Below are 15,497 nucleotides of genomic sequence, written 5' to 3' on the forward strand. Positions count from 1 at the left end.
TTTTTTTTTTTTTCACAGAATGGTTTAAGAAGTTTCTTTCTTGTACAAATAACTTTTCTTTTAGTTACTGTGGCTTTGTAGCCTCATTAGTAAAGCAGCAGCTGCATTCTTCAGTCTGCTGTTGGCATGCTCGAGTAGGACATGGGTGCAGCCGTGTGAGGAAGGGAATGGAAGGGAGGCACGAGAAAGCGACGACTGGGCAGTGGAAGTCGGCCAGCGGAACGGCTGGAGAAAGAAAGAGCCACTTTCGCTGACCCAGTGGTCCGCTCTCGCGGTGAAAGGAGCCACTGGGGGCAAGGAGAAAGGGGTGGGGGGTGCTGAGAGAAATGAAACACCAGACACAGTGCGTAACGTGAAAATCATTCATTATTAAAAAGGAAAATGTGTACACATTCTCAGACGTCGACAGTACAGTTCAAACAAACACAAAAAAAGATCAAACGAGAACAACAATATTCGTTACAAAATACACATCCAACCAAACATATTATCCTAATTTCCTTGTTTCAGTCTTTGGTTTCTAGCCTTCGTCCTCAGGAGAAAAGCTATTACATTATAATTTGCATCACAATACGTATATGTTTACATATACAAGATCACATCAGATTAGCACACAATTTTTACAATACGATTTCCGTAGCAGTTAACGAGTGTTTTGGAGCGAAAATTTTAAGGCACAGCTGTAGCGTTTCCCTCCCGCCGACAAACAACAAGTGCACTTTGTAAATAAATTTAGTTTTAGAGGCCAAGATAGGAATGTTTGTCGACAAGAGGGAAAGCAAACTGAAGGTTGAATCAAAGTCTATGTTCGGAGTTTTTTCTCTACTGATTATTGCCGAGAAGAGAAGGGAAATATTTGAAAGGGTACAAGAATAAGATTCTTGGGATAGAAATGATCGCTGAACAACACTCGAGATGCAAACACAAGAGGAGCAAGCAACATAAATATCGAATAACTTAGGCTGGGAGATACGCCCAGATATCAACTGTCTCTCTCTATTTCTCCGAAGCGGACCGCCTTGGCCCGATTCGGAGAGAGCAGCGCCGACGGCGGTTCGACGGCCGATACACCACACACGAACACACGCGCACGCACTGCTCGCCGCTGACCTTGCGGCGCCGCATCGGTATCGGTGTCACGGCCGGCGGGTGCGGGCGGCCGGCCAAGGCCGCGCCAGTCACCGGCCACGGAGGCCGAGGTCGACGCGCCGCTCGAGGTCTGCGGCTTCCGATCGGAAGCCCCGCCGCCGGGAAGGAGGAGGCTGCGCTCACGAGGCGCAGACCAGGGGCCTGGGGCGGGACGCGAACCCGCGACCGCCGTCGGGCCCGCGCGGCATGCGCAGCACGTTGTCCGGCAGGTGCGTGACGCCGCTGTTGGAGCGGGGGCGGAAGTCGGACTCGCGCCGCTGCGCCACCCAGGGGCAGAGCTCGGGGGCGGTGCGCGCGCGCGTTACCTGCCGGTCCTTGGCGGCGACTATGGTGGCGGCGCCGGCCGTGCTGCGGATGGCCGCCGACACGGCCTGCACCAGCGGCGCCACCGGGATGTTGTGCGGGTTGGAGGGCGGCGGGCGCGGCTCCGTCTCCGCCTCGGAGCAGCTGCTCGAGTAGTCGCTCGTCACCAGGCGCGTCACCACCGACTTCCTGTGGTACGGCCCGGACGACACCGAAGACTTCTTGCGCGGCGGCTGCTGCTGCTGGCCGCCCGCCGCGGTCGTGTTGTTGTTGGCGTCGTGCGAGACGAGCTCGTGCACGGCGACGCCGCTGGTGCGCGCGCGCCAGCCGGCCAGGGCGCGGTGCGCGCTCTCGGTGGTGGTGAACTCGACCAGCGCGCACACGGTGCCGGCGAGCTCGGGGTGGCGCGCCAGGAAGGCCCTGGCGTCCTGCGGCACGGGGTTGCCGGGCCGCACGATGCGCACCAGCGCGATGTCGCCGTAGCTGGAGAAGAGGTCGGCGACGCCCTCGATGGTGGGCCTGTCGGGCGGCAGGTGCGCCGCGACGACGGTGCGCGACGGCGCCGTCTCGTCGTACGCCGGCAGCGGGTCCACCCTGCGCAGCTTGGTGCCCGCCTCGTTGATCTGCAGCTTGGTCGAGTAGCGCTCGAGCGCGTACGCCACGGAGCGCCAGTCGCGCGCCAGGTGCTTAACGCGCTTGAAGCTCGAGATCAGCTTCAGCGACACGTAGCCCTCCTTGTTCCTTTTCACGTGCTTCAGCAGGAACGCGTCTTTGGTGATATTCACGTCGGAGAAGTAGAACTCCACTTGGGCTACGATCTTCTGCGCGAGCTCGTCGTCGGGCGGCACGAAAGGGGGCTCGTCCTTAGCGGGCTCTTCCTTGGTCGCCGCTGACTTGGAACCCGCCGACGGGGTCGACTCCGCGGCGTCGGAGCCGCAGTCGGACATGTCGGCCAGGTGCGCGCCCTCTTCCGCATTGTGGTCGAACGTCAACGAGATGTCACTGTCGATGGACGAGATGCTGTCGCGCGTGTCGGAGTGCTTCATTGGCGGCGGCTCGAAGGGCTCGGCCTCGGGCCGCAGGTTGCTGAAGAACACTGTGCTGGGCATCACCACTGTCGGTTCCTGCATCGTGTCGCGGTCCTCTCAGTCGGCGTCTCCGTCGGCAAGTCTCAGTTCGGAACGCGGTGTGGAGCTGAGCGCGCCGCTTGAGCGAGTCCCGTGACGGAGTTCCGCTGCTGCTGGACGCTGTGCTCGCGTTCCCGAGTACCCGTACCGTACACTCGGCGTCGTGTCTGTGTCTGTCGGGAGACTGGAGTGCCGCTTGCCGGGGACGCCGCCTTAAGTACGCTCCCCGCCAGAGGGGCGGCGCCCCCCTCCCGCGGGCGACCTCCGCGCCGGCCGCCCCCCTCCCCCTCCGCCGCCCGCCGCGCGCCGCGACGCCCAGTCACCGCCGCGGTCCGCGCACTTGCTCGGCTTCCGGAAAGCGGGCGTCGCCGGCTAGCGCCACCTCGGCGCGCGTTATGCAAAGCCAGCCATCCTTGCGGGGCTGCGCCGTTGCATCACGGCGACCGCGCCGTTAAACCCTTTAATCTGCTACGACAACTTCGTCTCTGGCGGATAAACATTAATTTGCTGCGTCGTAAAGCGAACTTCCCACGGCATACTGATTTTCGTCTCGGATGCGCATTGTCTACGTCTGATCAACTTTAAATGCGAACTTGTTAAGTCAGGCTTTACATTACTTGTTCCTCATACGGTATCTACTAAGAACGCAGTATGTCATTCTCAATGGAGAGAAGTCTTCCGAAGTAAGAGTGATTACAGGTGTGCCGTAGGGGAGTGTCGTAGGACCGTTGCTATTCACAATATACATAAATGACCTTGTGGATGACATCGGAAGTTCACTGAGGCTTTTTGCGGATGATGCTGTGGTGTATCGAGAGGTTGTAACAATGGAAAATTGTAGTGAAATGCAGGAGGATCTGAAGCGAATTGACGCATGGTGCAGGGAATGGCAATTGAATCTCAATGTAGACAAGTGTAATGTGCTGCGAATACACAGAAAGAAAGATCCCTTATCAATTAGCTACAATATAGCAGGTCAGCAACTGGAAGCAGTTAATTCCATAAATTATCTGGGAGTACGCATTAGGAGTGCTTTAAAATGGAATGATCATATAAAGTTGATCGTCGGTAAAGCAGATACCAGACTGAGATTCATTGGAAGAATCCTAAGGAAATGCAATCCGAAAACAAAGGAAGTAGGTTACAGTACGCTTGTTCGCCCACTGCTTGAATACTGCTCAGCAGTGTGGGATCCGTACCAGATAGGGTTGATAGAAGAGATAGAGAAGATCCAACGGAGAGCAGTGCGCTTCGTTACAGGATCATTTAGTAATCGCGAAAGCGTTACGGAGATGATAGATAAACTCCAGTGGAAGACTCTGCAGGAGAGACGCTCAGTAGCTCGGTACGGGCTTTTGTTGAAGTTTCGAGAACATACCTTCACCGAGGAGTCAAGCAGTATGTTGCTCCCTCCTACGTATATCTCGCGAAGAGACCATGAGGATAAAATCAGAGAGATTAGAGCCCACACAGAGGCATACCGACAATCCTTCTTTCCACGAACAATACGAGACTGGAATAGAAGGGAAAACCGATAGAGGTACTCAAGGTACCCTCCGCCACACACCGTCAGGTGGTTTGCGGAGTATGGATGTAGATGTAGATGTAGAAGTGCATTTACTTAGATTCTAAACGCCGTTCTTACTTACTTCAGTGAGGCTGCATCTGACGTAAACACGGCAGCAAAAGTAGGCTCAATCACTGGAGACAATGTCACAGCTTACGCCAAAATCTTGGATACAAACACATACGAGGACCAGCTCTAAAGCATTTTTTAAATTTTTTTGTGCTTAATGGTGGTAGGACGTCAAACGGGCCGACTTGGAGCAGGAGAGTCACCACAGGATATTTTAATTTCTACTGTCTATACTTTCACAAATAAATTCATAAAACTTTGTCCCTATGACCAGGAAGAATTGAGGACTCACACTCATCGCAGAGGAAGTTCAAAAACTTTTGCAAAATACTTTTTTTTACACGTGAAATTTCATCATTTTTTTCACTTATTGCTGGCTGCATTTGTTGCTATAGGTACACTTTTCTTCCTAAGTAAGAGAGATTCTTCGATGAATTTTTCATAGCATACAAACAGTAGTTACAGGTGTATGAAACTCTAGAATTTTCCAAATCTATCAAAAAACTGTGGAAAAAATTGAGATAATTAACTATAAAACTTGAATTTTTTCTACACATGAAGTTTAAAATGTAACAGTTCATTCATTTTTTCATAAATTAAATAACTTCTAGAGTTTCATACACCTGTAACTATGGTTTATATGCTGTGCAAAAGTCATCGAAGAATCTCTCTTACTTAGGAAGAAAAGTGTACCTATAGCAACAAATGCAGGCAGTAGTAAGTGAAAAAATGGTGAAATATCACATGTAAAAAAAATGTGTTTTGTTACGTTTTTTAGCTTCCACTGCTATGTGTATGAATCCTGAATCCTCACTGGTCATTCTGTTAAAGTTTTATGAATTTATTTGTAAAAGTATAGACAGTGGAAATTAAAACGTCCTGTGGTGCCTGTCCCGCTCCTAGTCGGCCCGTTTGACGTCCTACCCCCTTTAATTCTTCAGACTAATAAAGCACCGGCCTAGACTGTGGTTCTCAGACTAATAAAGCACCGGCCTAGACTGAGCTTCTCTGGGTTGACCTAAGGGCCGCTGGTGTTTTGCAAGAATTGTAATTTGTTCTGATGAATTCTTCAACCCTCCAGTGCAGTTCTGTACTAGCATACAAACCCCTTCATATGCTGCGACAACACCACTTCTGGCGGATGAAACATTCCTGTGTTGCGTAGCACAGTGAGGATTTTCGATCTATCCTTTCATTCATCATCTCACATTTATTTATATGATACCTAGTTCCGATCGCCTTAAATCCGAACATTTTAGGATAGGCTTTACATTGCCTGTTATAGATGCGGTATGTAGTAGGCGCATTTATTATATTCTACACGCCGTCCTTGCTTACTTTAGCGTTTACCATAGTTGCGCTGTTCCGAAACTAAGGTTCGGTAGTTTCTGTACACTACGAAATGAATGTCTAAGGAGGAAACTGAAGGCCGACGATTTCTCGTTATTTTCTATTTGTTTGGTTCTTCGTTTTGCATATAATCAGAGCCGCACTTCATTTAGTGTTAGTCCATTGTGTATTCCATATCCGAACAGAAAATAAATTCAGGTTTTATACAACTTGCTTGTAATGTTTCTTTCCCCTTTTGTATGTAAATCACTAACTGAAACTGTGAACGGCCGGGCTTGTTGGTCCCGCGTTGTTCTTCCCGTCAGTACTCTTGCCAATCTGTTTTACCTGTTTGCTTCCTGCTTCGTTTCCGCTACAACGTGCTCTGTACTCACTGGACACACACCGCGTTCTATACTCGCCCACGGCAGCGCTCGGGGTCACAGCACAAAGTGCAGGCGTCCTGCTGTTCATTGCACATTTCTTTACCCAAGCAATCGTCCTTTCTATTGTCGGGAGCCGCTTTGGCATGGGCTTAGATTTTACTGTACCTAGAGCAACGGCCGTTTTCTAAAGTCTTATACGAAACTCTTATTATTTTCTCATACGTCTTACTCCGTGTAAAAATTGTTATTAGCTCCGCTCTCTTGTTTGTTTTCAGTATCACACCTGATGATGGGCATGTAACAACCGGAAACCGGTCGTGGTTTAAGCACTAGAAAATAAAAACAACCTTACGACTGAAACGGTATTTTCAGCATCTGTTATAATGCTCAGTTGCCGAAGTTCCACCAGCAGGATTGTTTGTAATAAAAATTAGTTGATCGCATTACTTTCGATGCAAGTACGGTGTACATGCACTACTACAAAAAAATATGAATATTGTTGTTATTTTGAACCTAACAGAACATTGTTCATCATGATCAAAGGCAAGTGTTTCATGTCGTTGATTATAAATTCGAAAGCTGTTTGTGAATAACAGATACGTGTTTTATATAAATTCAACGAAGTAATCTAGGGATGTTTGACATACGTTTGTTTTGCGGTCTTTTTATTTTACCTTTTTGTTGAAGAAGTTTCGTTTTCTAGCGCTATATGATAAATCTGTATTTGTTTCTCCATTTTTACTCACCATCTCTCTGTTTTTGTGTTACAAAAAAATGGTTCAGATGGCTCTGAGCACTATGGGACTTAACTGCTGAGGTCATCAGTCCCCTAGAACTCAGAACCACTTAAACCTAACTAACCTAACGACATCACACACATCCATGCCCGAGCCAGGATTCGAACCTGCGACCATAGCGGTCGCGCAGTTCATGACTGTAGCGCCTAGAACCGCTCGGCCACCCCGGCCGGCTTTTGTGTTTCAGATCAACAATTTTCACATAAAGCGTAAATTCGAAAATTCGATTTTGCTGTAAATACTGTTTGCTACAAAGTAGCAGACAAGAGGATAACTGTGTGGAACAAAAATGTTCAGTAGGTTATCCGGCCCTTCATATATACTCATTTTCAAGACGGTTCACTGCTTCCAGTATTTAAGGGAATCTAGTAAGACACTGATCGCACATACAAAGAAAGTGATCGCTATAAGGTAGAGCCCAATGGTATGCAACACACCAAGGTAACGTGGGGACATCCTTAACTGACGAAAGCTACTAGGAAAACTGCACTTACGTACCGTAGACTATGGTAGCCTTCAGCAGTTTTGCAACTCTAGTGTTTACATATCTGCTCTCGTATCTCACGGAAACACAACAGAAAACGTAGGCTGCTACAACGCCAGAGGTTACCACAGAATCCTACACACAATACGAGGACATACATGTGTTACTCATCGTCATCATCATCATCTAAATGCGTTCCGTCCCCTTTAAAGCTAGTCCAGCCGTCTGTTCTTGATCTTAATAAATATCTTCTGCCTCTTGGTTTATATTATTATAGCGGTTCTTCCACCTGTTACACGGTTTATGTATTCTTTTCAACTTATCTGATACTAGTTGCATTTAATTTATTTACACAACCAGTTTCGGTGTTCCATTACACCAAGTTGTCCTAACAATCGTCGGTTGACGAACTAAGCGTAATTCAGGGACCGGCGAACAATGCTTATTTAATATTGGCTCCTGTTATGACTGCATACGAGATTGGATTACTTCCAATTTACACTGGTCAAGGACATGAAGACGGCGTACCGGAACAACGAAACTGACCGCGTAAATGCAAAATAGACGCCTGCAGTTGATGTAATTCTCATTTCATATGAGATAGACAAAGTCCCTGTAATCGTCTATTACAACCATAGACATGCAGAGATTTATCTGATACTGTTTTATTGTGTCAGTTGTGTTTTACATATTCAGTCCAGCTCGATTGCCAATATTTTTTTTATCCTAAAAACTATATCTAGGTACGTATCTATGGAAGTTCATTTCACATTCTTCTATTCTCTTTTCATTTCTCTTCTTCGCGGCTCGGTTTTTGCAGCCATAGAGCAGTGCGGGTATATCCATAACCTTGAAGAATTTTAGTAATCTCTGTGAAGTTTCTTTCCTAACGTTGTGCATAAAGTTCCACAGAATCACTCAAACAGATCTGAGGGTAGCCGCGCGGTCTCAAGCGTCTTGTCACGGTCCGCGCGGCTACCCCCGTCTGTGGTTCGAGTCCTCCCTCGGGCATGGGTGTGTCTTGTCCTTAGCGTAAGTTAGTTTAAGTTAGATTAAGTAGTGTGCAAGCTTAGGGGCCGATGACCTCAGAAGTTTGGTCCCATAAGACCTTACCACAAATTAAAAAATAGATCTGACTTATTTTGTATTTCATTATTTGCCCCAAATTTAACACTGAATCCTACATATTTAAGTGTGTTAACTTGCGCTGTGACCTAATTTTCTGTAGTGCTTGACTCGTATGGGCTGGTGTTCAAAGAATGCCACGGATTGTGTCTTCCTAACGGAGAAGTCCAGATTGTATTCTGTAGCCATATTACTTAAGCTAAAAACAGCTTCTTGTAAGTCATTTTCATTCTGACTACTTAATGATTACCAGACTTTTTTCTTTTTTTGGTCGATACTAACACCTCTGAAAGTTGCCCATCCGATAGTTTTAGCAACAACATTGCTGGTACATACGTTGCACCGTCAGACGTATCAGAAGGATGTTCACTTATGACTTTTGTCTCGGTCCTCTAGGACCAGGATCCTTTACCTCAAATTCTTATATTTACCCTTCTCCATCACCTCTGAAAGTTTGTAACATCATCACGGAATCAGCGTTGTGGACACCGCAAGCCACGACACAATGCGTACCAATATTATCGACTTTCTGTCCTATCCCATTCGCGTTCTGAGCGAGGATTAAACGCCTGTCTGCCTGTACATCTGTACCTGCCATAATCCCTCTTATCTTATCTTTACAATCCACATGCGAGATAGATGATGGCGGCACAATACTGGCTGCTCACTCATCTTTGAATGCAGGTTCTCTAAATTTAGCCAACAGGCTATGGCGAAAACCATGTCGTCATTCTTCTAAGGATTCCCATTTGAATTCCAGAACATTTCTGTTACACTTTAATATAGGCTAAACAGATCTGTTACGAACCTAGCAACACGCCTCTGAATTCGTTCAATATCTATTCTCATGCCTACTGAAGACGGACTCCTAATACTGGAACAATATAATTGGTTGTAGTAGCGTCTTGTATGGTTTTCCTTGCATTTTCGCAAAACACTTCCAACAAGCCTAGGTGTGCCATTCACTTTCCTCGATAGTGATTTTGTCTAATCGTCCAGTTTCATATCGCTTCTTAATATTACACGCTAAATACTTATACGATCTGTTGTTGTCAATATTTTCATCTCTAATCTTGCACTGAAGCACTTCTTTTTTAACCTAGTTCAGTTACGTGGTCTTTGGTCACTGATAAAAGTGTTACATTTATAATTGCAAACGCAAACTGACGTTATTTTTTCCCTGATATTGGTAAACAAGCTCCCTGGTTGTCGGGTAAATTACGTGAAGAAATATACCAACCAGTTCCATTCTTATTATGCCAAGCAGAGTTTCAGTTTTTCACCTGTTTTCAATTTGGTTTACTTACTTACGTCATTATTATGCTTTAAACGCCATATCTGCCTGGTTCACAATAGCAATTTCTTTTCGCTACTTCGTTTACCAAATCGTGAATTTACTACTAGGTTATAGTTATATGAATTTACTTTTATTCCGCATTTTGTATACCAAAGAGGAGTCACGGCACACACAAAGAGGAGCTAGTCTTAATAAATTCAAAGCAAACTTGAACATATTCTGCGGTATTTATTTTTCGTGTGGTGTGATTTTCGATTTGCAAACCCGACACAAATAGACAACTGAATACATTTGTTAATGAAGGTCTTACAATTATATCTAAATTAGAAATTAATTTTTTTGTGCAATGACTTTAACCTGCGATCTAACGTTGTAACGGTGACTACTCTGCAACGGTTACGCTATCACAGATGAATTTTAAGCCGCGAGGTTCTATATCACACCTCTCGGAAGGAGTACTTTGCACAGCTCTTCACCTTCATTGTATCTTCATTTTACAACAATTGTCAGTTATCGCATGGCGACAGTCCTGCAAGTAGGGTATCGGTTAACAACAAGAATAAATACTGCCTAGCTAAAACTGAAACAAAAACTCCTCGCGCACAGGCCATGAAGGTACCGACCGGCCGCCGTGTCATCCTCTGGCCACAGGCGTCACTGGATGCGGATATGGAGGGGCATTTGGTCAGCCGTATGTCAGTTTCCGAGACCGGTGCTGCTACTTCTCAATCAATTAGCTCCTCAGTTTGCCTTACAAGGGCTGAGTGCACCCCGCTTGCCAACAGCGCTCGGCAGACCGGATGGTCACCCATCGAAGTGCTAGCCCAGCCCGACAGCGGTTAACTTCGGTGATTTGGCGGGAACCACTGCGGCAAGGCCGTTGGCTCAGAGGCCTAGCTACAGATTGAGAAAGTTGTTTAGATACTGGTTCCAGTCTAAGGCAACATACGTCATCACATATCTCTATACGGTTTGACGTCAGTAAGTAATGTTAGAGAGCATTCTCAAAATCGGCGATTCCTAGGGCCTGTAACTAATCTGGTGTATTAGACTGCCTTTTTCCTAGAAATTGTAAAATTTTATCAAACTTTCTGATTGTTTTACTCATATTTCAGAAAAATTTGAAGATTGGACTACTAAATCGGTATTTTGTCTTTTTGTGCTATAACCGACGTCACTGCAGCCCCAGTCTGCGTTCGCTTTGGTTATCCTTCGGCGAATGACAAAGTGTGGTACTCTGTGTATACACCGCAATCCCTCAGACATCAGGTTATTTTCTACATTACCTCTGATAACCGTCAAACATAAAAAGACGAAAAATCCATATTTAGCGCCCGTTGCCAGGCTACTCTTGCTCGTTTCATTTCGTCTGAATTCTTATGCTTCTTCTAAGTTTGATGGTTTACTCAACGCTGGCCAACGGACAACAGTTGGTGGCACGAGGCAGTGAGGAAAAGACTATTGCTCTGTGCAGTCTTATACGGATTAAATTTTATTGTTCAATCACTCCTCGTTAAGGGAACATGTGCAGCGTAATGGTCTATATTAATGTTATGTCAGTGCTAAATGTACAGCAACTCCTCGTGTAATGACAGAGTTCCAACATTCGTGAACGTCGCACGGATTACGCATGCGTTCAACTTTATGACCTCAGTCAAATTCTTATTATGGAAATGTTTTGATTACTTTAGCCGCTGCGTGGTGTTAAAACTAATCAGACTGCTTTCTCTGTACCTTGCAATACATGAAACTGGAAGGTGCCAGGTAAACAACCTGAGTGATACCAAATAACTTGCGACACCGTTTACTGTCTGTCACGCGGTATTCTAAGAATTCTGGCAGCCATATAATCTGGAGTGTGGAGTGAAAGTGTGGGAAGCGCATATTGCGTTAATTTCTCCAAAGTGAGTACTGAAGATTCTGTAATTACGTCGTACGATGCAGATAACTGACAATCCACGAATGGGCATACTTCTGCGAAACCGGTCTTCCTGCACGTAAATGAGTGCGATAAGAGAGCTACTTAGAAACGCTGACGACAGTATGGTTGCCGTATCCCACAGATAACAGCGAGTGTATCTCTTTAAACAGTTTCTCTGATAAAACTATCCTCGCATTGACACTTCACTCAGGTGGCTTACGTGACACATACTACGTTTCCATCCCGAAATAGAAATTCATAATTTGATAGGAGCGCTCAGACTGATTTATAGTACTTTCAATAGCATCGTAAAGCCTCAGCTAGGTAAGGATGAGTCACTTGTTGCAAATACGATCAGGGACATACTACGTTTCCATCCCGAAATAGAATTTCATAATATGATAGGAGGGCTCAGACTGATTTATAGTACTTTCAATAGCATCGTAAAGCCAAGGCTCAGCTAGGTAAGGATGAGTCACTTGTTTCAAATACGATCAGGAACTCAGCACGAAACATGCTTACAGCCTAAAATTAGAAAACGACAGGAACAACGTCTGATATCATAGTTAATTCAAAATGCTGTTTAACTTTCAAAACTGCACTCATATATTCTTAACTAAAAATACGAACTAAATTTCGTTCTTAGTGGTGTGCTGATTGACGCTGTCATGCCGATTAAATATACAGGGTGTTACAAAAAGGTACGGCCAAACTTTCAGGAAACATTCCTCACACACAAAGAAAGAAAATATGTTATGTGGACATGTGTCCAGAAACGCTTACTTTCCATGTTAGAGCTCATTTTATTACTTCTCTTCAAATCACATCAATCATGGAATTGAAACACACATCAACAGAATGTACCAGCGTGACTTCAAACACTGTGTTACAGGAAATGTTCAAAATGTCCTTCGTTAGCGAGGATACATGCATCCACCCTCCGTCGCATGGAATCCCTGATGCGCTGATGCAGCCCTGGAGAATGGCGTATTGTATCACAGCCGTCCACAATACGAGCACGAAGAGTCTCTACATTTGGTACCGGGGTTGCGTAGACAAGAGCTTTCAAATGCCCCCATAAATGAAAGTCAAGAGGGTTGAGGTCAGGAGAACGTGGAGGCCATGGAATTGGTCCGCTCTCTACCAATCCATCGGTCACCGAATCTGTTGTTTAGAAGCGTACGACCACTTCGACTGAAATGTGCAGGAGCTCCATCGTGCATGAACCACATGTTGTGTCGTACTTGTAAAGGCACATGTTCTAGCAGCACAGGTAGAGTATCCCGTATGAAATCATGATAACGTGCTCCATTGAGTGTAGGTGGAAGAACATGGGGCCCAATCAAGACATCACCAACAGTGCCTGCCCAAATGTTAACAGAAAATCTGTGTTGGTGACGTGATTGCACAATTGCGTGCGGATTCTCGTCAGCGCACACATGTCGATTGTGAAAATTTACAATTTGATCACGTTGGAATGAAGCCTTATCCATAAAGAGAACATTTGCACTGAAATGAGGATTGACACATTGTTGGATGAACCATTCGCAGAAGTGTACCCGTGGAGGCCAATCAGCTGCTGATAGTGCCTGCACACGCTGTACATGGTACGGAAACAACTGGTTCTGCCGTAGCACTCTCCATACAGTGACGTGGTCAACGTTACCTTGTACAGCAGAAACTTCTCTGACGCTGACATTAGGGTTATCGTCAACTGCACGAAGAATTGCCTCGTCCATTTCAGGTGTCCTCGTCGTTCTAGGTCTTCCCCAGTCGCGAGTCATAGGCTGGAATGTTCCGTGCTCCCTAAGACTCCGATCAATTGCTTCGAACGTCTTCCTGTCGGGACACCTTCGTTCTGGAAATCTGTCTCGATACAAACGTACCGCGCCACGGCTATTGCCCCATGCTAATCCATACATCAAATGGGCATCTGCCAACTCCGCATTTGTAAACATTGCACTGACTGCAAAACCACGTTCGTGTAACCTGTTGATGCTACGTACTGATGTGCTTGATACTAGTACTGTAGAGCAATGAGTCGCATGTCAACACAAGCACCGAAGTCAACATTACCTTCCTTCAATTGGGCCAACTGGCGGTGAATCGAGGAAGTACAGTACATACTGACGAAACTAAAATGAGCTCTAACATGGAAATTAAGCGTTTCCAGACACATGTCCACATAACATCTTTTCTTTAATTGTGTGTGAGGAATGTTTCCTGAAAGTTTGGCCGTACCTTTTTGTAACACCCTGTATAGGTATAACGTTGCAAGGCGATATGAAATGTAACGAGCACGTAAGGTCGCTAGTAGGGCAGAGGAGAGGTCGACATCGGTTCATCGTGAACATTTTAGGTAACTGTAGATCGTCTATGAAGGAGACCAAGTGTAGAACATTTGTGCGACGCATTCTTGACTACTGCTTTAGTGTTAGGGATTCTCAGCAGGTCGGATCAAGGGAAGACATCGAAGCAATTCAGAGACGTGCTTGATTTGTTACTGGTAGGTTCCTTCAACACGCAAGTGTTACGGAGATGCTTCATGAACGCATATGGGAATCCCTGTTGAGAAGATCTTCTTTCCGCGAACCGCTGTTGAGACGGACTGCAGAACGATCCTACTGCCACCAACTTCCATCTCGGGTAAGGGACGCGAAGGCAAGATAAGAGATACCATCACTCGTACGGAAGCACAAAGATAGTAATTTTTCCCTTGCGTCATTTGCGAGTGGAAGAGCAGTGGTGCAAGGCACACATCACCATGCACCGCACGGTGGACTGCGGAATATGTACGTAGACGTAGGTGCAGAGGCGGACGAAGATTGCGTGAACTTATCCGCAGTGATCTCGTTGTCGAAGGGGTTCTGTGGCTCGAAAAATAAAATGATGAACATTGCTCCAATATTCTGCACTTAGAAACTGGTATTTGATCTTTCGAAGCCAGGGAAATCAAGTGCTGTGAGTCCTCCGTCGGTGGAGCAATCTGTCACTGATATTTTCTCTTTTGAAACCAACTACGGAACTGAATGTTCAATGCGTATCCGCGGTAGCGGTGAAGAAGATCATTGACGAAGAAAAAGCCGCCGTGCTCGACAGGAGATCCACCTTGGTGTGAGGAAAGCTGGGCTACAGTTGCCGAAGTGCCAATAGTCATTCAGCAGTAGGATTCTTGTGAAACACCAAAAAAAAAAAAAAAGTCGTAGCGGATGGGTCGAGATTTAAGACCACCTCCCAGTTTGGGGATCAGTCTTTTCTGTCGCCACGCCCTGTCGCATTGTGAACCGGTTTCTGCTTAGCATTACTGACCGACATTCACCGAACACTGGTTCACCGTCGAATGTAAAGAAGAAACACTGCAGTGACGAAGCTAATGTAGCCAAAAAATTGGAATGTTACGGAGGACGTCACGCAGAAAGTTAGCTCGCTACTTTTAGTAATACCATAGAAAATCTCACTGCTGTTAGGTGTCCATAGACGTAGTTTTTTCTTGATGAAAACGAATACTGTTGCTTGTAATGCGGAAGAAAGCAGAAAAACAGCCTGTGGACAACCTAACCATTGTATGTCTTACAAGTATTGGAGTGACTAAACAAAAATCGAAGCAGTGTGTCGGAAACAGCAAACAATGACGTCTCTTCCCCTTTATTTTTGAAGTACAAACATTCATCTATATGCGTTAAAATGGATTCTGCAAAAAACTAGCTTATGAAACTCACATTGCTCTTTTCCTTTACGAGACCATGAAGTAAGTACATAACTGCGCCCGGGTACATGGCGTGTTCCTTCACTTCCGGAAGGCATTCTATACAGTTACGCGCTGCGACCTATTCCACAAAATACGAATCTGCAGAATACCTACCCAACCCTATGACTGAATTGAAGAGTTTCTGGCATACAGAACGCTCACTATCCGATCAAAAGTACCCGGACACCCTATGTG

The 15,497-nt window shown here is 45.8% G+C and overlaps 1 protein-coding gene across 1 annotated transcript; it reads right to left on the reverse strand.

Annotated features, from left to right (window-relative positions):
* Positions 1–348: 348 nt before the first annotated feature.
* Positions 349–2,754, reverse strand: LOC124795171 (la-related protein 6). The gene has a single exon (XM_047259066.1). It carries the CDS (start codon positions 2,580–2,582, stop codon positions 1,269–1,271), a length of 1,314 nt encoding a protein of 437 aa, XP_047115022.1. The 5' UTR covers positions 2,583–2,754; the 3' UTR covers positions 349–1,268.
* Between the last annotated feature and the right edge of the window lie 12,743 nt (positions 2,755–15,497).

Source organism: Schistocerca piceifrons, chromosome 4, assembly GCF_021461385.2.
Source record: "Schistocerca piceifrons isolate TAMUIC-IGC-003096 chromosome 4, iqSchPice1.1, whole genome shotgun sequence".
NCBI classification, from domain to species: Eukaryota; Metazoa; Arthropoda; class Insecta; order Orthoptera; family Acrididae; genus Schistocerca; species Schistocerca piceifrons.